Source organism: Orcinus orca, chromosome 15 (assembly GCF_937001465.1).
Source record: "Orcinus orca chromosome 15, mOrcOrc1.1, whole genome shotgun sequence".
Lineage (NCBI taxonomy): Eukaryota > Metazoa > Chordata > Mammalia > Artiodactyla > Delphinidae > Orcinus > Orcinus orca.
The window spans coordinates 23568591-23588877 of record NC_064573.1 but is presented as its reverse complement, the minus strand read 5'-3'; the positions used below and the strand labels follow the sequence as shown (position 1 = coordinate 23588877).

General features: G+C 44.3%; 1 protein-coding gene and 1 pseudogene across 4 annotated transcripts in view; one reads left to right on the top strand and one right to left on the bottom strand.

Annotated features, from left to right (window-relative positions):
* Positions 1-20287, bottom strand: part of MYO5B (myosin VB) — a 387779-nt gene that overhangs the window by 119624 nt on the left and 247868 nt on the right. For all 4 annotated transcript variants that reach the window (XM_033421389.2, XM_033421388.2, XM_049697846.1 and 1 more), the window contains 2 exons: positions 5188-5269; positions 4521-4661 (listed from right to left, as the gene is read on the bottom strand). In XM_033421389.2, coding sequence (XP_033277280.1) covers positions 4521-4661; positions 5188-5269 — 223 coding nt within the window. The remainder of the gene's footprint in view (positions 1-4520; positions 4662-5187; positions 5270-20287) is intronic.
* Positions 8713-9112, top strand: LOC117200020 (40S ribosomal protein S27-like; annotated as a pseudogene).

The following is a 20287-nucleotide window of genomic DNA, read 5'->3' as shown; positions in this document are numbered from 1 at the left end:
TTGTTGAGGATTTTTGCATCTATGTTCATCAGTGATATTGGTCTGTAATGTTCTTTTTTTGTAGTATCTTTGTCTGGTTTTGCTATCAGGGTGATGGTGGCTCACAGAATGAGTTTGGGAGTGTTCCTTCCTCTGCAATTTTTGGAAGAGTTTGAGAAGGATCAGTGTTAGCTCTTCTCTAAATGTTTAATTCACCTGTGAAGCCCTCTGGTCCTGGACTTTTGTTTGTTGGAAGATTTTTAATCACAGTTTCAATTCCATTACTTGTGATTGGTCTGTTCATATTTTGTATTTCTTCCTGGTTCAGTCTTGGAAGGTTATACCTATCTAAGAATTTGTCCATTTCTTCCACCTTGTTCAGTTTATTGGCATAGAGTTGCTTGTAGCAGTCTCTTAGGATGCTTTCTATTTCTGCGGTGTCTGTTGTAACTTCTCCTTTTACATTTCTAATTTTATTGATTTGAGTCCTCTCCCTCTTTTTCTTGATGAGTCTGGCTAATCAATTTTGTTTATCTTCTTAAAGAACCAGTTTTTAGTTTTATTGATCTTTGCTACTGTTTTCTTTGTTTCTATTTCATTTATTTCTGCTCTGATCTTTATGATTTCTTTCCTTCTGCTAACTTTCGGTTTTGTTTGTTCTTCTTTCTCTAGTTCCTTTAGGTCTAAGGTTAGATTGTTTGAGATTTTTCTTGTTTCTTGAGGTAGGCTTGTATAGCTATAAACTTCCCTCTTAGAACTGCTTTTGCTGCATCCCATAGGTTTTGGATCATCGTGTTTGCATTGTCATTTGTCTCTACGCATTTTTTGATTTCCTCTTTGATTTCTTCAGTGATCTCTTGGTTATTTAGTAACGTATTGTTCAGCCTCCATGTGTTTGTCCTTTTCACGTTTTTTTCCCTGTAATTCATTTCTAATCTCATAGCGTTGTGGTCAGAAAAGATGCTTGATATGATTTCAATTTTCTTAAATTTGCTGAGGCTTGATTTGTGACCCAAGATGTGATCTATCCTGGAGAACGTTCCATGCACACTTGAGAAGAAAGTGTAATCTGCTGTTTTTGGATGGAATGTCCTATAAATATCAATTAAATCTATCTGGTCTATTGTGCCATTTAAAGCTTCTATTTCCTTATTTATTTTCATTTTGGATGATCTGTCCATTGGTGTAAGTGAGGTGTTAAAGTCCCCAACTATCACTGTGTTACTGTCGATTTCCTCTTTTATAGCTGTTAGCAGTTGCCTTATGTATTAAGGTGCTCCTATGTTGGTTGCATATATATTTATAATTGTTATATCTTCTTCTTGGATTGATCCCTTGATCATTATGCAGTGTCCTTCCTTGTCTCTCGTAACATTCTTTATTTTAAAGTCTATTTTATCTGATATGAGTATTGCTACTCCAGCTTTCTTTTGATTTCTATTTGGATGGAATATCTTTTTCCATCCCCTCACTTTCAGTCTGTATGTGTCCCTAGGTCTGAAGTGGGTCTCTTGTAGACAGCATATAGATGGGTCTTGATTTTGTATCCATTCAGCAAGCCTCTGTCTTTTGGTTGGAGTATTTAATCTATTCACATTTAAGGTAATTATCGATATGTATGTTCCTATGACCATTTTCTTAATTGTTTTGGGTTTGTTTTTGTAGGTCCTTTTCTTCTCTTGTGTTTCCCACTTAGAGAAGTTCCCTTAGCATTTGTTGTAGAGCTGATTTGGTGGTGCTGAATTCTCTTAGCTTTTGCTTGTCTGTAAAGCTTTTGATTTCTCCATTGAATCTGAATGAGATCCTTGCCAGGTAGAGTCATCTTGGTTGTAGGTTCTTCCCTTTCATCACTTTAAGTATGTCATGACACTCCCTTCTGGCTTGTAGAGTTTCTGCTGAGAAATCAGCTGTTAACCTTATGAAAGTTGCCTTGTATGTTGTCATTTTTCCCTTGCTGCTTTCAATAATTTTTCTTTGTCTTTGATTTTTCTCAGTTTGATTACTATGTGTCTCGTCGTGTTTCTCCTTGGGTTTATCCTGTATGGGACTCTCTGGGCTTCCTGGACTTGGGTGGCTATTTCCTTTCCCATGTTAGGGAAGTTTTCCACTATAATCTCTTCAAATATTTTCTCCGGTCCTTTCTCTCTCTCTTCTCCTTCTGGGACCCCTATAATGCGAAAGTTATTGTGTTTAATGTTGTCCCAGAGGTCTCTTAGGCTGCCTTCATTTCTTTTCATTCTTTTTTCTTTATTCTGTTCTGCAGCAGTGAATTCCACCATTCTCTCTTCCAGGTCACTTATCTGTTCTTCTGCCTCAGTTATTCTGCTATTGATTCTTTCTAGTGTAGTTTTCATTTCAGTTATTGTATTGTTCATCTCTGTTTGTTTGTATTTTATTCTTTTAGGTCTTTGTTAAACATTTCTTGCACCTTCTCGATCTTTGCCTCCATTCTTTTTCCGAGGTCCTGGATCATCTTCACTATCATTATTCTGAATTCTTTTTCTGGAAGGTTGCCTATCTCCACTTCATTTAGTTGGTTTTCTGGGGTTTTATCTTGTTCCTTTATCTGGTACATAGCCCTCTGCCTTTTCATCTTGTCTATCTTTCTGTGAATGTGTTTTTTGTTCCACAGGCTGCAGGATTGTAGTTCTTCTTGCTTCTGCTGTCTGCCCTCTGGTGGATGAGGCTATCTAAGAGGCTTGTGTAAGTTTCCTGATGGGAGGGACTGGTGGTGGGTAGAGCTGACTGTTGCTCTGGTGCGCAGACCTCAGTAAAACTTTAATCCGCTTGACTACTGATGGGTGCGGCTGGGTTCCCTCCCTGTTGGTTGTTTGGCCTGAGGCAACCCAACACTGGAGGCTACCTGGGCTCTTTGGTGGGGCTAATGACAGACTCTGGGAGGGCTCACTCCAAGGATTACTTCCCAGAACTTCTGTTGCCAGTGTCCTTGTCCCCAAGGTGAGCCACAGCCACCCCCCACCCACCTCTGCAGGAGACTCTCCAACACTAGCAGGTAGGTCTGGTTCAATCTCCTATGGGGTCACTGCTCTTTCCCCTGGGTCCTGATGCACACACTACTTTTGTGTGCACTCCAAGAGTACAGTCTCTGTTTGCCCCAGTCCTGTCAAAGTCCTGCAGTCAATTCCCACTAGGCTTCAAAGTCTGATTCTCTAGCAATTCCTCCTCCTGTTGCCGGACCCCCAGGTTGAGAAGCCCGACGTGGGGTTCAGAACCTTCAGTCCAGTGGGAGGATTTCTGTGGTATAAGTGTTCTCCAGTCTGTGAGTCACCCATCCAACAGTTATGGGAACTGATTTTACTGTGATTGCGCCCCTCCTACCGTCTCATTGTGGCTTCTCCTTTGCCTTTGGATGTGGGGCATCTTTTTTGGTGAGTTCCAGTGTCTTCCTGTCGATGATTGTCCAGCAGCTAGTTGTGATTCTGGTGTTCTCGTAAGACGTAGTGAAAGCACGTCCTTCTACTCCGCCATCTTGGTTCCTCTCCAATATCATTCTTAGTTGTGAAAAACTGAAAGCATTTCCTCTAAGATCAGGAACAAGACAAGGGTGCCCACTCTCACCACTAAAAAAAATGTGCTGTGGATTTCAGTGTATTTTCATTCTGTCTTCCACTGTCTTATTAATTGTTCCTTCTCACTTTCAAAGGCAATGAAACTTGGAGAGTCCTTCTGGAAGGGAAACATCTGCTCCTCCTAAACCATCAAGTCACAAGCCACCCTTTGGAGGGAAGACATGGGAGACCAGAAAGTAAACTCAACTGGGCTCTTCTGTTTCAATACTGAGAATCACGTGGCTTCTACACCTTTTGATTAGAGTTTCCATCACTGGAGGAGCTGGCATACATTTACCCCCTGATCACCAAACACCAAACCAGGAGAAGTTTTGAAGATCATCAGATCCAACCCCCCTCAATTTATAGAGCAGAAAACCAAAGGCCAGAGTAGTTAGGTGATTGATAACACCCAGTTCCCCTGCCCCACATTTCCAAGGCTGCCTGTTTCTCTCCATGTTGGCAACTCAGGGCTCTTCCTGTTACAGCAGGTAGCATCCCTGACAAGCTACATGGGGGAAATCTACAGCTTTCACCTGCTGCCAAGCATGTGGCTCTTATCGCTCCCAAGCCATCTGGCACGGTAAAGATGACCCTGTGCCCTTGACTCACACTCTGTGGGATGCCTGTCTACAAGTCGGGGTCCTTCTCTCAGCACCTGGGTGATCTGGGGCACCAAATCCATACCACCCTCACATCATGCCAACCCGTAACACCCAGTCTCTGCCAGAAGAGGCACATGTTCACCAATGCAGCAATACCTGCCAGTCATACTCAACGTGTTACCTTCTGGTATCTTCTAGTATGCAGAACAGACACCAGTGCTTCTCCCAGCAAACTAAAGGCCAGCTAATCACAGATGAAATGCCAGCTTTGAGATCTCACATGTTCCCCTGCACCACAGAGCAGTCCTCTGCCCCACACCCCAAGCCTAGAATTGAACTGATTCAATGATAGCATCATCAGTTTTACCTTACATTCTTCATCCAACAGGTCCAAGATGCCCAGCTTAGCTTCTATGAGGTCAATACAAGGTTGGTTATCATAAAAATCAATCAAGGTCCAAGGGATCTGCTCCTTCATGTATTCCTCTTGCTCCAACTTGAATACATGCTGGTGTAAGAAGTGAAAGGTCAAGGTTAGTGAACTATAGACACACCTTAACTTTCAACTCCCCTGAGCTTCAACCCATGGGTTCTGAGCCCTGGAGGATGGTGCATACTCGCTAGAAAAGGTTTAGGCACAAGTCACAGTCATGAATGCAGAAGAAAAAAGCCCAGTTAGGTGATCCTCACTCCCATGTGAACCCTTCCCTAGGACACTCCAATAATCACCTGTAATGTCATACCTCAACCAATAGCGAGAAGCCTCATAGCTGGCTTTCAATTGCTCAAATACCCCAGAAGCTCGGGGTCAAAAGAGTAGGAGTCAAAGCCAAGGAGAGGATCACTGACCTTCTTCTGAGCAGTGGGGAGCACCTGCCTAGAGCTGGGGCACCACCAGGAAACCAAGGGCAGGTCAGGGCAGAGCTAGAGCCCACTGACCCTGGACAGAAGAGAAGTAGGCCGGGCTGTCTGTCATTCCCTGGTGGGGAGAGAGGTCTCCCCCACCCGACATGTCCGGGTCCAGAAAAACCTACCAAGTTGAACTGTTGCTGGAGCTTCTCATTCGCATAGTTGATACAAAACTGCTCAAAGCTGTTCACGTCAAATGTCTCAAACCTGCAGAATGGAAAGAGCAGAGGATAAAGTAAGAGACATCTACTTTTATCGAAGGAATCACTGGGACTTCAGCAAGGCAGGCCTCGTCCTCTGCTCCCACCCAGCTCTAGCCTTAACTCCAGCACACAATTCCCATCTGCTCTTGTGCCCAAAGAGACCACTGTTGCCGGCATTAGCACGACAGAGTCCTATTAAATAGGAAAGTAAGAATGTACATCTTTTTCGCAATTAGAAAAAGTACTGACAGCAGGACATTCGGAAAAAGCAGGTGTAAAAAAGAGAAAGTCACCCATGATTCTATCACTCATGTTAACCACCAGTTACACTTTGGTATGTTTCCTTCTAGTGATTTTACATTTTTGAGAAAAGTAGAATTAGATGTAAAATTATACCTATATTTGTCATTTAACTCCCCATTCGTTATTCAACATTTTCCCATGCCACTGTTCTTCAAAGGCATCAGTTTTATTTATTTATTTATTGGTTTCTGGCTGCGTTGGGTCTGTTTTTTGGCTGCACTGAGTCTTCGTTGCTGTCCGCAGCCTTTCTTTAGTTGCGGTGAGCAGGGGCTACTCTTCATTGCATTCTCTTGTTGCAGAGTACAGGCTCTAGGCAGGTGGACTTCAGTGGTTGCAGCATGCGGGCTCAGTAGTTGCGGCACGTGGACCCTAGGGTGCACGGGCTTCAGTAGTTGCCGCATGTGGGCTCAGTAGTTGTGGTGCATGGGCTCTAGGTGTGTGGGCCTCAGTAGTTGTGGCTTGCGGGCTCTAGAGTGCGGGTTCAGTAGTTGTGGTGCATGGGCTTAGTTGCTCCGCAGCACGTGGGATCTTCCCGGACCAGGGATCGAACCCGTGTCCCGTGCACTGGCAGGCAGATTCTTAACCACTGAGCCACCAGGGAAGTCCCGAACGACATCAGTTTTAATGTCTGCCTCATGGACCCTTGTATGGATCACAGATGCTGCTTTAGGCCTGAGGATTGTACAGGTGCCCAGGTGAGGGGTCCAGTGGGGCCAGAATTTAGCTGATGCCCCCCTCAAGTCTGGGAGGGAGCATTTGCCCCAGAAGGGATGCCTTTTTCCAATTCACACAAAGGCTTCTCCTGGGCTGGCAGTGGCCCCCATGCAGATGAATCATAATTTAACCAATCACCTATTGTAGAACATTTTGGTTCTTTTTCCAGTTTTTAGCTGCTATCATTGCTGTGACAAATATTGGATATACATCTTTGAATTCATGATCTTTAAGATGCTGTTCTAGAAGGAAAATTATCATGTTGGAGTTTGTTTTCTTAAATAGAAGAAAATCACCTTCCAGAAAGATGGGGCCCATTGATGTTATCACCCTGCCCCCACCCCAGCCTCCCAACGTATGAAAGCATCTTGTTCACCTAATCCTGGTTAATCAAGTTGTCTTTAAATTCATGTTTGACTTAGAGTTTATGTACGATAAGATGCACCAATTTGAAAGATATATTTCAATGAGTTTCTGATAAATATTATACTACCTGTGTCCACCATCACAATCCAGATATAGAACAATTTTTATCACCACAATCACCCCAAAAGTTCCCTTGTGCTCCAATCAGGTACGTTCTCATTGCCCCTCACTGGGAGTATTAATGCATCACAGATCTTTGGTCAGTAACACAGATTAACTTTTAAAAATCTTTGGTTAATTATTACACGAAAAATGTTGTTCTTTGATTTTTAATATCTTTTTTTTTTTTTTTTTGTGGTACATGGGCCTCTCACTGTTGTGGCCTCTTCCGTTGCAGAGCACAGGCTCAGTGGCCATGGCTCACGGGCCCAGCCACTCCGCGGCATGTGGGATCCTCCCGGACCGGGGCACGAACCCGCATCCCCTGCATCAGCAGGTGGACTCTCAACCACTGCGCCACCAGGGAAGCCCTGATTTTTAATATCTTTTGATTATTGATAGAGCTCAACATTTTTCTGTGTGTGTGTGTGTGTGTGTGTGTGTGTGTGTGTGTGTGTGTACTAGTTGTCTGTACCTTGTGAACTGTCTGTGATTGGTGAAGTATTTTTTGGGTTTTAACTTTAAAAATGGACTTATTTGAGCTCTTTATACTTCAGATCATCAACACTGACATCAACTACTCAACTGAAATGTTTGCAATATGGCTCGATCACTGCTGGGGAAGGGAGTTGGAGAAGAGGTGGAGCCTGCAGAGAGGAGGGCAGGTAAGGAGACGAGACACGGCACGGCACAGCACAGCCGGGCACAGTCCCACCTGCAGGCCTTGTATGATACACTTGAGGGGTTTGGATTTCACCAGGAGAAATGGGGAAAATTTGAAGGATTTTAAATTAAGAAATGAAAACCAGGGCTTCCCTGGTGGTGCAGTGGCTAAGAATCTGCCTGCCAATGCAGGGGACATGGGTTCAAGCCCTGGTCCGGGAAGATCCCACATGCCACAGAGCAACTAAGCCTGTGTGCCACAGCTACTGAGCTTGCACTCTAAAGCCTGCGAGCCACCACTACTGAGCCCGTGTGCCGCAACTATGAAGCCTGCACACCTAGAGCCCAGGCACCGCAACAAGAGAAGCCACAGCAATGAGAAGCCTGCGCACCACTGTGAAGAGTAGCCCCCGCTCGCCGCAACTAGAGAAAGCCGCACACAGCAATGACCCAATGCAGCCAAGAATAAATAAAATCAATTTATTTTTTTAAAAAAAGAAAAGAAATGACAACCATACTTGCATCTTAGAAACACTGTGATTTGTGGGAAGGTGTGCGAGACTGAATGCAGGAGGTCGAGTAAGGCAGTTACTACTGGAGCAGTAATTCAGGAAAGATCCAATCAGGTCATGGCTTAGGCTGGTGGTGGCCAAGTAATGGGAATGTTCTAAAGACATGAAGGAAGGTGGAAATGAGAGGACTTCAAATGACCAATGGCGTGTGGAGATGAGATTCACTTGTACAACTGAACGGATGTGATCAGCCACCAAGCTGGGAGCATTATTATAGCATCAGCAGCTTGAGCTACAAATGAGTGGGGCCACCATGTTCGCAGAGCAAAGGCATCAGGCTGAGGGGGTAAGAAGGGGAAGAAATCGAGGAGGAAGAGGTACCTTCTTCTCATTCACGCACCATGCTGAATGAGCTGGCAGGGACCCTGTAAACGAGCACCTATAGAGCACCAAGCCCCAGATGCTTCATGAGCTCCCTGAACACCCACAACAAACAAGAGCTCGGGTCTATTACTAATCCCATCCTACTGTTGAAGAAACTAAATAACTGTCTGAAGTCAGAGAGTCAGTAGACAGAAGAGCCAATATTTGAATCCAGAGAGAGTGATTTCTGAGACCACATTAACTCAGAAAGGAATAAAAGTTCCATTTAAGAAAGAATGAAAAATAAATAAGTCAAAAAAAATTAAAAGAGGGAGGGAGGAAGGGAAGGAAGGGAAGGAAGGGAAGGAAGGGAGGAAGGGAGGGAGGGAGGGAGGGAGGGAGGGAGGGAGGGAGGGAGGGAGGAAGGAAGGAAGGAAGGAAGGAAGGAGAGGACGCCATGTGCCCAGGTGAGTGCTGCTGCTTTGGACAGGCTGGGCTTGCAAAAGCCTCAACATGCCTTTGGCTAGAGATTTATGGCATCCTTCCTTGGAAGAAGAAAAGAAAAAACATTAAAAAAAAACTGGCTGGTTCAAAGTCCAAATTCTTTATGGATGTAAAATGTCCAGGTTGCTACAGGATTACCACAGTTTTCAGCCACGCTCAGACATGGCATGCTTTGTGTTGGTTGTTCAACAGTGTTGTGCCAGCTGATGGGAGGAAAGGCCAGACTCACAGAAGGGTGTTCATGTAGAAGAAAGCACCACTAATGATCCGCGCAGCTTCCTGAATTGTGTTCTATCACAGAAAGCCTTATCTGTTCAGTGATTCTAGTTAATCTACCAAGATGATGGAATTATGTTTAATTCTGTAAGGTATACAACAATGCTCTCCTATTGTGATGTCAGTTTTTCAATAAAGTTTTGATTATGAGCATAAAGAAATAAATACATAAAGAAGGAAGAGATGACTAGGAAGGGCTGTGGAGGAGAGGAAAACTTCCCAGGGGAGGAAGTGTTTGAGCACGTGGAGAGCGGGAGAGGGGTGACACCAAGGGACCCCAGGCTGGGGACACAGGCTTCAGCCTCCATAACCTCACATCGCTAGCCCTCTCACTCTTTGTATGGGTGACTGAGTTTTCTCAGTCTTACATAAATTTATGCCAGCGCTTCCAAACAGGCTGGACTACCACTCCCTAATAGAAATGTTGGAGCTGCCCCTGGTGGGGTTGGGGACGGTAGTGGTGGTGGAAAGGCAGCACCATAAGCAGCAGAACCAGCAAAAATAAATGCATCAGATGCCCAACAGGGTTGGCTCAGTGCCCAGAAAACATCAGGCTTCTCCTCCTCTGTGCCCACCACCCCCACCAAGGTATAAGACGCGGAGAAGTGGGAAATCATCTTGAGATCAGAGGAATCAACTGCTTGGAGACAACCGCATTAAAGCACAGCCTTTGGTCATGCCCACAGAAGAGAAGTAATTCTAGGTCAATAAAACACGATCAAAGGTGCAAAATCTGAGCTGGAAGCACTCCAGACCATGTAGGAGGGAGGCACTGGCTCTTCCAGTCCTTACCCTGGATGAGGGTCCTCCCAGCCCAGAGGATGGTCCTATAGCCCGAGTTATGCCTCCTAGGACCTCATTTCCTCTCCCTATAATCCCGTCACACCCCAAGAAAGGTTGCTGGTGACAGCCAAGTCCCAGAGGAAATTTCATTAATAAAACCTAGGAGGAAGATAAAAGAGCTACCCTAGCAACCGGCCAGATAACAGCACACGGGCGTGCTTGCTGAGCTTGGACTGGGCTCCACAGATAAAGGATTTAAATATCTCCCACTTGCCATTTTTTAAAGGTTTACATTGGTAGCACTCCACAAGGAACATTCTAATTAATTTGAGAGGGCCTGAAATTAGCTCATAATTTCTCTATTTCTAAGATATTATCTGGTAACAATTCCTCTGCCGTCTAGTGTAATTACTGTAATGCTGGAGGGCCAGACATGAATGAGGGGTTTGGGTAGCTTGGAAAATGTCTAAGGAAACCACAGATAGGGAGATAGGGCAACTTCTCTAAATTAAATTGTATTTGTAGTAATTCTTGCCATCAATAGAGATGACTTTTAAAATAAACACAATGGATCAATTTATAGTTCACAAGATTAAAATATCACAAAGAAATTTATATATGAGAGGGAATTGGATTTCTCTTCTAAAATCAACGTTGGGAATATTTAGACTAGAATCCTTGGGTGGGAGGAAGGTCAAAACATGAAATAGGATTTGATGCTGAGACCTGAGATCTGTACTCACGGTGGTACAATTATCACCCCTACTTCAATGTTCCCCTATCTTCAAAAACGTAGTAGAAAAGTAGAAAATTCCCTTCTCATTCTACCCGACTTCAGGATGGGGTAAGGGATACAAGCACCTCTATAAAAATAAGGCAGTGTCTGTGGGAAAGTGAAACTGCAATAAAAAGAAGTCAACCTGTCACTCTGAGTTAATTATTAACCTCCACGAACCATTCATTCCAGAGCAGAGAGGCAATGAGGTGCTTTGAAGGTTAGGAAACAGTTCTTCCCCTGGAGCACAGGTCAAAGGAACTAGACTTTCTTAGCTCAGGCTTGTCTTTCTATTTCACCAAGACCTCTCTCTATCCTTCTACCAAAGGTCAAAAGAAAAGATATGTGATATAGGTTAGACATAGAGGGGGGCTTCTAGGGAATGAGTACTAAAAGTCAAACAAGTCCTCTCAAGGTCTCTTTCCCTCCTGAAGCCCACGAAACCTAACAAGGGCACCTTGCAGTCTGTTAGGGAGGCCAACCCTTCTTATCTCTTTACTAAACAATCCTGGGGTGCCAGCTGCACCTAAGAATGGCAGGACTTGAATTCTGCTCACATGCTTCTCTCTGTGCCCAGATGTCCCCACATAGGACTTGTCCTTCAGGGACAGCACAGTTCTAGGCACTGCTCACATCCCAAGGTCAAGAATAGTTCTTCTGGAGGACCTAAGTCCATTCAGTTTGCAGTGTGCTCCAATTCCCGGCTATTCTCCATGTCTGAAAATCTAATGTGGGACAGAAATATGCCCACCATATGGTAACCCTCTCCCAATCCATCAGTCAACTGTCCCAGGAACTGTAAGGGCTGCAAAGAAGAGCAAGTCATGGACCCTGCCCAACAGAGCTATTAGGAGGATAACATGAAACCAGTATATGAAACCTTCCAACTAGTAGAGATTTTATGTGTTACAAGAATTTAAAGGAGGGTGAATTCATGGGGGTGCTGGCATGGACAGAGAGAAATGGGAATTTATCCAAGCTTTAAGACTATGTAGTGGTGTTTGGTTCCAGGAATGCTCCAAAGGGCTGTGTCAGAGCAATTCTGGAAGGTTGAGCTTGACTTTCGAGCACTCTGAGTTACATGGCTCTCCTGGGAGACTCAGAGATTCCAGGGAGAACCCAGTTGCTTCGGGTGATCTGCTGGATCTGAGAACACTGGGGCCAGCTATGCATGTCTACCCTGAAGAAGACATGTCCAGGAATCTTCTGGGCTGTCCAAGGTTGGGTCACTGTTCACAGGCTGCAGGGTAAATGCAATCACTGACTTCTCCCCCTCCATTCGCCATGAAACCTTTCCATACTAGACAGAGAGGGGATGGGTAGTCTTCTCCGAATAAATAACTTAGGATTGTGAAATTATCTGTAAGTCTATTTTGAAGAGTGAGACCAAGAAAACAAAACATAACAAAGACACAAAGAATTTCCATCAAAAAAAAGAAAGAATTTCCATCAAAATGATGAAGGCAAATGGTGAGCCTAAGAAATTTACTTAAAATATATCATTAAAGGCAACTTACAGAACTGTAGAACATGTTTGCAAATCATATTTCTGAAAAGGGGTTAATATCCAGAATATATAAAGAAATCCTACAACTCAAAAAAAAAGTAAATAACTTGATTTAAAAATGGTCAAAGAACTTAAAACATTTCTCCAAGAAGATATATGAATGGCCAAGAAGCATATGAAAAGACCATCATAAATCATTAGAGAAATGCATATCAAAACCACGAGATACCACCTCATACCTATTGGGATGTCCACTATCAAAAAAACAGAAAACAACAAGTGTTGGCAAGGACGTGGAGAAACTGGAACCCCTGGGCACTACTGGTAAAAAGGTAAATTGGTGCAGCTACTATAAAAAACAACATGGATGTTCCTCAAATAATTAAAAATAGAATTACTATATGATCCAGCAATCCTACTTCTGGTTATATATCCAAGAAGTCTAAAAGAAGAGATATTTGCACACCCTTCCTTGGTCATTGCAGCATTTTCACAATAGCCAAGAGGCAGAAGCAGCCCAAATGTCCATCAATGGATAGATAAAATGTGGTACATGCATAAAATGCAGTATTATTCACCTTTAAAAAAAAAGGAAATCCTGTCACATGCTACAACATGGTTGAATCTTGAGGACGTTATGCTAAGTGAAATAAGATGGTCCCAGAAGATAGATACTATGATTCCATTTACACGAAGTCTGTGGAAGTATCAAAATCATAGAGACAAGGGCCTCCCTGGTGGCGCAGTGGTTAAGAGTCCGCCTGCCAATGCAGGGGACACGGGTTCACACCCTGGTCCGGGAAGATCCCACATGCCGTGAAGCGGCTGGGCCCGTGAGCCATGGCCGCTGAGCCTGCGCGTCCAGAGCCTGTGCTCTGCAAAGGGCGATGCCACAACAGTGAGAAGCCCGCGTACCGCAAAAAAAAAAAAAAAAAAAAAAATCATAGAGACAGAACGTAGAATGGTGGTTGCCAGGGGCTGGGTGAGGGAAGATGGGAGTTGTTTAATGTATAGAGTTTCAGTTTTCCAAGATGAAAAAGTTCTAGAGATCTACTGCACATCAATGTGAATATACTTAACATTACTGCACTGTATACGTAAAAACGGTTAAGATGGTAAATTTTATATTGTGTGTTTTTTTTAAACTACAATTTAAAAATACTTTTTAAATCATTAAAAAGCACTGAGTAGAGCTGGATGCAAATTTAAAGTTAGGAAATACCATAAGAGACACAGAAAGTAACACAAGAACTGAGGAAGATATAAAATCCCAGCAAACCCCATTTCCTGCTCCTGGGGCCCAAACGTCCCTCGGCATCCTCTCCCTCACCATTCCTCGGCATTAGGCATGAATCTATCCCTGCCTTGCTCCCAAAGTCCCCTAGGCCAACTGTCCTCTTCAAGAATGAGCTGGCCATAGCCAAAGCCTCCTGCTATCTTGGCATTTTGAAGGCTCAGGTCAAAGACAAATAAATGTGTATTCTTCCCAAATTGGAACCATTTATTTCTCATTGCCTCGAGGAGGAGAGAGGAATAAAGGGTTAGGATTGTAATTAACCAAGCCTGTGGAGGCAAATGCTGGTTAATGCAACATGAGAAGGAAACCCCAGCCAAAAGCTGCCTGGCTCTCTCCGATTAATTTCCATCCCCTGCCTGGTAAGAAATACCCTGCAGGCAGCTCACAGATCCTTAGTTAAGGAACAGAGCTTGGCTTGGGTTGGCTAAATTGCCCTGGGTGTTGCTTGCTCTGCACTTTTTGGAGCTGGGGCAGGGGAGCGAGATGTAGGGAAGCCATGCTTCTACCAGGACACTGGGTATCTGGAACTGTTCAGGAGAGCCTGAGAGCAGGGCCTATGAGCAGGGGGCTCACCACAGCTGCGGTGCAGGCAGCTGTGGCCCAAGCAATTTACGTAGGCGCTCACAGCCTTTTCTACCATCTGAACTAACTACCCTTCAGAAGATCATGATAAGGGGAGGTATGTATGTATGATGCTGGCTCACACACTGCTTGCTTATGTCTACAGAAGTGACTGTTTATTCACTCTAGCTGCTGATTCTATAGTGACATATTAAACATTTATACAAAAATCTGGAGTGGCTCATTTATACTATGAAACTCCTTCCAGCTGTCTCTAGAATGAGCCTGACTGGTGACCCAGTAACACTCTAGCTAGGTGCTACAGTTTATCTACGGACAGTCATCCCAGCTGAAGGAATCAGTACCTACTTGCAGGGGAGGGGGCAGCAATCCCACTCTCATTTGCTTGTTGTACATTCCCAGCCTAATTCAGAGAGGAAGATAACTCCTTCTTCCTTTCCTCTTAATCAGTGGGCTTTAATGTATTCAGAAACCTAGCCCCACCCTCCTTCCCGCTCTCTGCAGCTGCCACACGCTCTCTTTTGCTCACAGGTGACAAGGAGGAGTAAGAACATTAAAAACGTTAGGTCATCCCAAGGGCACCTTCTATGTGCATCAAGGTATCCCCACATCTAGGGCTGAGAAACAACGAGCGAGACATTGGGATAGATGGTCTCCTCCCTCTCCAGAGTTTGGTGGTCAGGGATTTGGGTAGGAAACTCAAAATATTTAAAAAATGCTGGAGTTTTCAGACGCCATGGAAGAATCACTTCCCATAGTCATATTGTTTGTAAATAAAGCCTAGAAACAGGAATTAGTTTGAAATGAGAGGAGGTTGTTAGACAGGGTCACAGAGGTAGAGTACCAAGCATGACACCCACTTTCAAGTAACTGAAAACAAAAGATTCAGTGGGTTTCTGAAAGGTATCTTTTCTGAAGGTTTCTGAAAGAGAGCTGGAAGGTGTCTGAAGCCCACAGGAAACAAGGCAGAAGAACACCATGATTGGGAAAGGGAGATGACAGTAAATAGTTCAATGTAAATCCCAGTTTCCACCAAATGTTGCCACTTTCTCCCGGATTAAGAAATAGTGTCATTAACCTGATGGATCAGAAAGAGTACTTCCAGATTCAAGTCACCTGCTTTCCTGTGAAGTTTTTGGTTTTAGTCTCCTAAGCGTTCATTACATACCTTCTTAGCAGAAAAGAAAGAGAATGACTTCTCAGCAGACCAGAACGGTTGAGGAGCAGGTGTATGTACCTTCAGGGTGGTCTGTAAGTGCTTTTACTTGGCCACAAACGGCCCAGTTAGACAGCAGCTGGTTCACGCTGAGCCCACCTTATCTAACTTGCCATCCTGAACTCTGCCCACAGCATGTGAAGCCGGCACTGACTGGGCAGACGGAGGAGGAACCGTGCATGGCATTTCTCTCTCCCCAGGAGGAGGTGAATCGCTTTCTAAGTATGACCGCTTTATGACAAGGTTTGAAAAAGTAAATTAGCTTCTGAGAAGGAACAAGGATTTAAAAAAAGAGAAAACAGCATAGCGCACCTGGAAGGAAGCAGAAGGGGAGGAGACTCCCCGAGAGTGCTTGTCTAGGGCCCCAGGTTGCACAGCCCCCCTGCGATGGGACCTGTCCTCGCTGAAAAGCTGTCAGATGTTCTCAAAGGAACCCACGGCCGCACGGGGAGGAAGGAGACACACAGGTCAGGCGCTGGCACCAGAAATAGGAGATGGAGTCCTACGGATCCCCATCCACCCACGGACAAGTGCACCGTCACACCAAAGACAAGTCTTCCCTGTGATCTATTTCTCCCCTTTGGGCAGGCACAGGATCTTAGAGCAAATAAACTCAATTATAAAAATTAAATGGCAAATATGAACACAAAATCCCAGCTTGCAGGGGCTCTGCTAACACCTCCAGGCTCAGCAGCACCAGCAGCCCAACCCACAGAGGCCTTCCTCTTGCTGGGGATCCCTTAGAAGGGAGGAGCTACCTATTTAAGCTCAAGGCACTGCTAAGACAGTATGTACCTGTAACAGAACTAAGGCATGATACTGTACGTATCAGCAGCACTGCAGTCATACTACTTTTACGTGCCATTAACAATGGGAGACCTTCAACGTGGCGGAGGAGTAAGAAGTGGAGATCACCTTCCTCCCCACAAATACATCAGAAACACATCTACACGTGGAACAACTCCTACAGAACACCTACTGAACGCTGGCAGAAGACCTCAGACCTCCCAAAAGGCAAGAAACTCCCCACGTACCTGGGTGGGGCAAAAGAAAAAAGGAAAAACAGAGACAAAAGAATAGGGACGGGACCTGCCCCACTGGGAGGGAGCTGTGAAGGAGGAAAAGTTTCCACACACTAGGAAGCCCCTTCACTGGTGGAGACGGGGTGGCAGAGGGGAAGCTTCGGAGCCACGGAGGAGAGCGCAGCAACAGGGGTGCAGAGGGCAAAGCGGAGAGATTCCCTCACAGAGGATCAGTGCCGACCAGCACTCACCAGCCCGAGGGGCTTGTCTGCTCACCCGCCGGAGCGGGCGGGGCTGCAAGCTGAGGCTTGGCTTCGGTCGGTCGGAGCGCAGGGAGAGGACTAGGGTTGGCAGCGTGAACACAGACTGCAGGGGGTTAGTGCGCCACAGCTAGCAGGGAGGGAGTCCGGGGAAAAGTCTGGAGCTGCCAAAGAGGCAAGAGACCATTGTTTTGGGGTGTGCAAGGAGACGGGATTCCTGCTCTGTGTGCCCACAGAAGGCAGGGAACCGTCTAAGTGAGCTCCAGAGACAGGCGTGAGCCGCGGCTATCAGCTCAGACTCCAGAGACGGACATGAACTGCTAACGCTGCTGCTGCTGCTGCAACTAAGAAGCCTGTGTGCAAGCACAGGTCACTACCCATACCGGCCGCCGGGAGCCTGTGCAGCCTGCCACTGGCAGGGTCCCATGATCCAGGTACAACATCCCTGGGAGAACACACTGCACGCCTCAGGCTGTTGCGATGTTATGGTGGCCTCAGTTGCCGCAGGCGTGGCCCACATTCCAGTTGTGACTACCATACCCCGCCCTGTCCCCAGCCTGAGTGAGCAAGAGAGTCCTAATGAGCTGCTGCTTTAACCTCCTCCTGTCTGGGTGGGAAACAGACACCTGAGGGCAACCTACACGCAGAGGACAGACCAAAACCAAAGCTGAACCCCAGGAGCTGTGTGAACAAAGAAGAGAAAGGGAAATTTCCCTATTCACCCTAATGAGTAGCAGATTAAATCCCACAATCAACTTGATAAACCCAGCATCTGTGGAATACCTGAATAGACAATGAATGTTCCCAAAGTTCAGGTGGTAGACTTTGGGAGCAACTGTAGACTTGGGGTTTGCTTTCTGCGTCTGATTTGTTTCTGGTGTTACGTTGATCTTAGTTTAGTTTTTAGTGCTTGCTATCATTGGTGGATTTGTTTACTGATTGGGCTGCTCTCTTTCTTTTTTCTAAATTTTTATTTTCTTACTATTTACAAAAATTTTTTTCCCTTTTTTTTTCTTTTTGTGAGTGTGTATGTGTATGTTCCTTTATGTGATTTTGTCTGTTTAGTTTTGCTTTTACCATTTGGTTTTGGGTAGTATCTGTTCGTTCTTTTTTCTTCTTCTTCTTCCTTTTCTTCCAAGCCATGTGGCTGGCAGGGTCTTCGTGCTCTGGTCGCATGTCAGGTCTGAGCTTCCAAGGTGGGAGAGCCGAGTCCAGGACAATGGACCACCAGAGAACTACCGGCCCCAAGTAATATCAATTGGCAAGAGCTCTCCCAGAGATCTCCACCTGAACACTAAGACCCAGCTCCACTCAACGAGCAGCAAGCTCCAGTGCTAGACACCCCATGCCAAACGACTAGCAAGACAGGAACACAACCCCACCCACTAGCAGTCATGCTGCCTAGAGTCATACTAAGTTCACAGACACCCCAAAACACACCACCAGACACAGCCCTGCCCACCCGAAGGACAAGATCCAGGTCCACCCACCAGAACAAAGGCACCAGTCCCTCCACCAGGAAGTCTACACAACCCACTGAACCAACCTCACCCACTGTGGACAGACACCAAACATAACAGGAACTATGAACCTTCAGACTGTGAAAAGGAGACCCCAAACACAGTAAGTTAAACAAAATGAGAAGACAGAGAAATATGCAGCAGATGAAGGAACAAGGGAAAAAACCCACCAGACCAAACAAATGAAGAGGAAATCGGCAGTCTACCTGAAAAAGAATTCAGAGTAATGATAGTAAAGATGATCCAAAATCTTGGAAATAGAATGGAGAAAATACAAGAAACGTTTAACAAGGACCTAGAAGAACTAAAGAGCAAACAAACAATGATGAACAACACAATAAATGGAATTAAAAATACTGTAGAAGGAATCAATAGAAGAATAACTGAGGTAGAATAATGGATAAGTGACCTGGAAGATAAAATAGTGGAAATAACAGCCGCAGAGCAAAATAAAGAGAAAAGAATGAAAAGAATTGAGGACAGTCTCAAGAGACCTCTGGGACAACATTAAACACATCAGAATTTGAATTATAGGGGTCCCAGAAGAAGAAGAGAAAAAGAAAGTGTCTGAGAAAATATTTGAAGAGATTATAGTCAAAAACTTCCCTAACATGGGAAAGGAAACAGTCAATCAAGACCAGGAAGTGCAGAGAGTCCCATACAGGATAAATCCAAGGAGAAACACACTAAGATCCATATTAATCAAACTATCAAAAATTAATTACAAAGAAAAAATATTAAAAGCAGCAAGGGAAAAGCAACAAATAACATACAAGGGAATCCCCATAAGGTTAACAGCTGATATTTAGCAGAAACTCAGAAAGCCAGAAGGGAGTGGCAGGACATATTTAAAGTGATGAAAGAGAAAAACCTATAACCAAGTAAAGACCCACAAAAAAAAACCCCAAACAATTAAGAAAATGGTAACAGGAACATACATATCGATAATTACCTTGAATGTAAATGGATTAAATGCTCCAACCACAAGACACAGACTGGCTGAATGGATACAAAAACAAGACCCATATATATGCTGTCTAGAAGACCTAGGGACACATACGGACTGAAAGTGAGGGGGTGGAAAAAGATATTCCATGCAAATGGAAATCAAAAGAAAGCTGGAGTAGCAATACTCATATCAGACAAAACAGACTTTAAAACAAAGACTATTACAAGAGACAAAGAAGGACACTACATAATGATCAAGGGATCAATCCAAGAAGAAGATATAACAATTGTAAATATTTATGCACCCAACACAGGAGCACCTCAATACATAAGGCAAATGCTAACAGGCATAAAAGGGGAAATAGACATTATCACAATGAGAGTAGGGGACTTTAACATGCCACCTTCACCAATGGACAGATCCTCCAAAATGAAAATAAATGAGGAAACACAAGCTTTAAATGACATATTACACCAGGTGGACTTAACTGATATTTATAGGAAATTCCATCCAAAAACAACAGAATACACTTTCTTCTCAAGTGCTCATGGAACATTCTCCAGGACAGATCATATCTTGGGTCATAAATCAAGCCTTGGTAAATTTAAGAAAATTGAAATCGTATCAAGCATCTTTTCTGACCACAATGCTATGAGACTAGGTATTAATTACAGGAAAAAAACTGTAAAATATACAAACATATGGAGGTTAAACAATACACCACTAAATAACCAAGAGATCACTGAAGAAATCACAGAGGAAATCAAAAAATACCTAGAGACAAGTGATAATGAAAACACGATGACCTAAAACCGATGGGATGCAGCAAAAGCAGCTCTAAGAGGCACGTTTATAGTAATACAATCCTACTTCAAGAAACAAGAAAAATCTCAAATAAACAACCTAACCTTACACCTAAAGCAATTAGAGAAAGAAGAACAAAAAACCCCCAAAGTTAGCAGAAGGAAAGAAATTGTAAAGATCAGATCAGAAATAAATGAAAAAGAAATGAAGGAAACAATAGCAAAGATCAATAAAAGTAAAAGCTGGTTCTTTGAGAAGATAAACGAAATTGATAAAACATTAGCCAGACTCATCAAGAAAAAAAGGGAGAAGACTCAAATCAACAGAATTAGAAGGCTTCCCTCGTGGTGCAGTGGTTAAGAATCCGCCTGCCAATGCAGGGGACATGGGTTCAAGCCCTGGTCTGGGAAGATCCCAACCCATATGCTGCAGAACAACTAAGCCCAT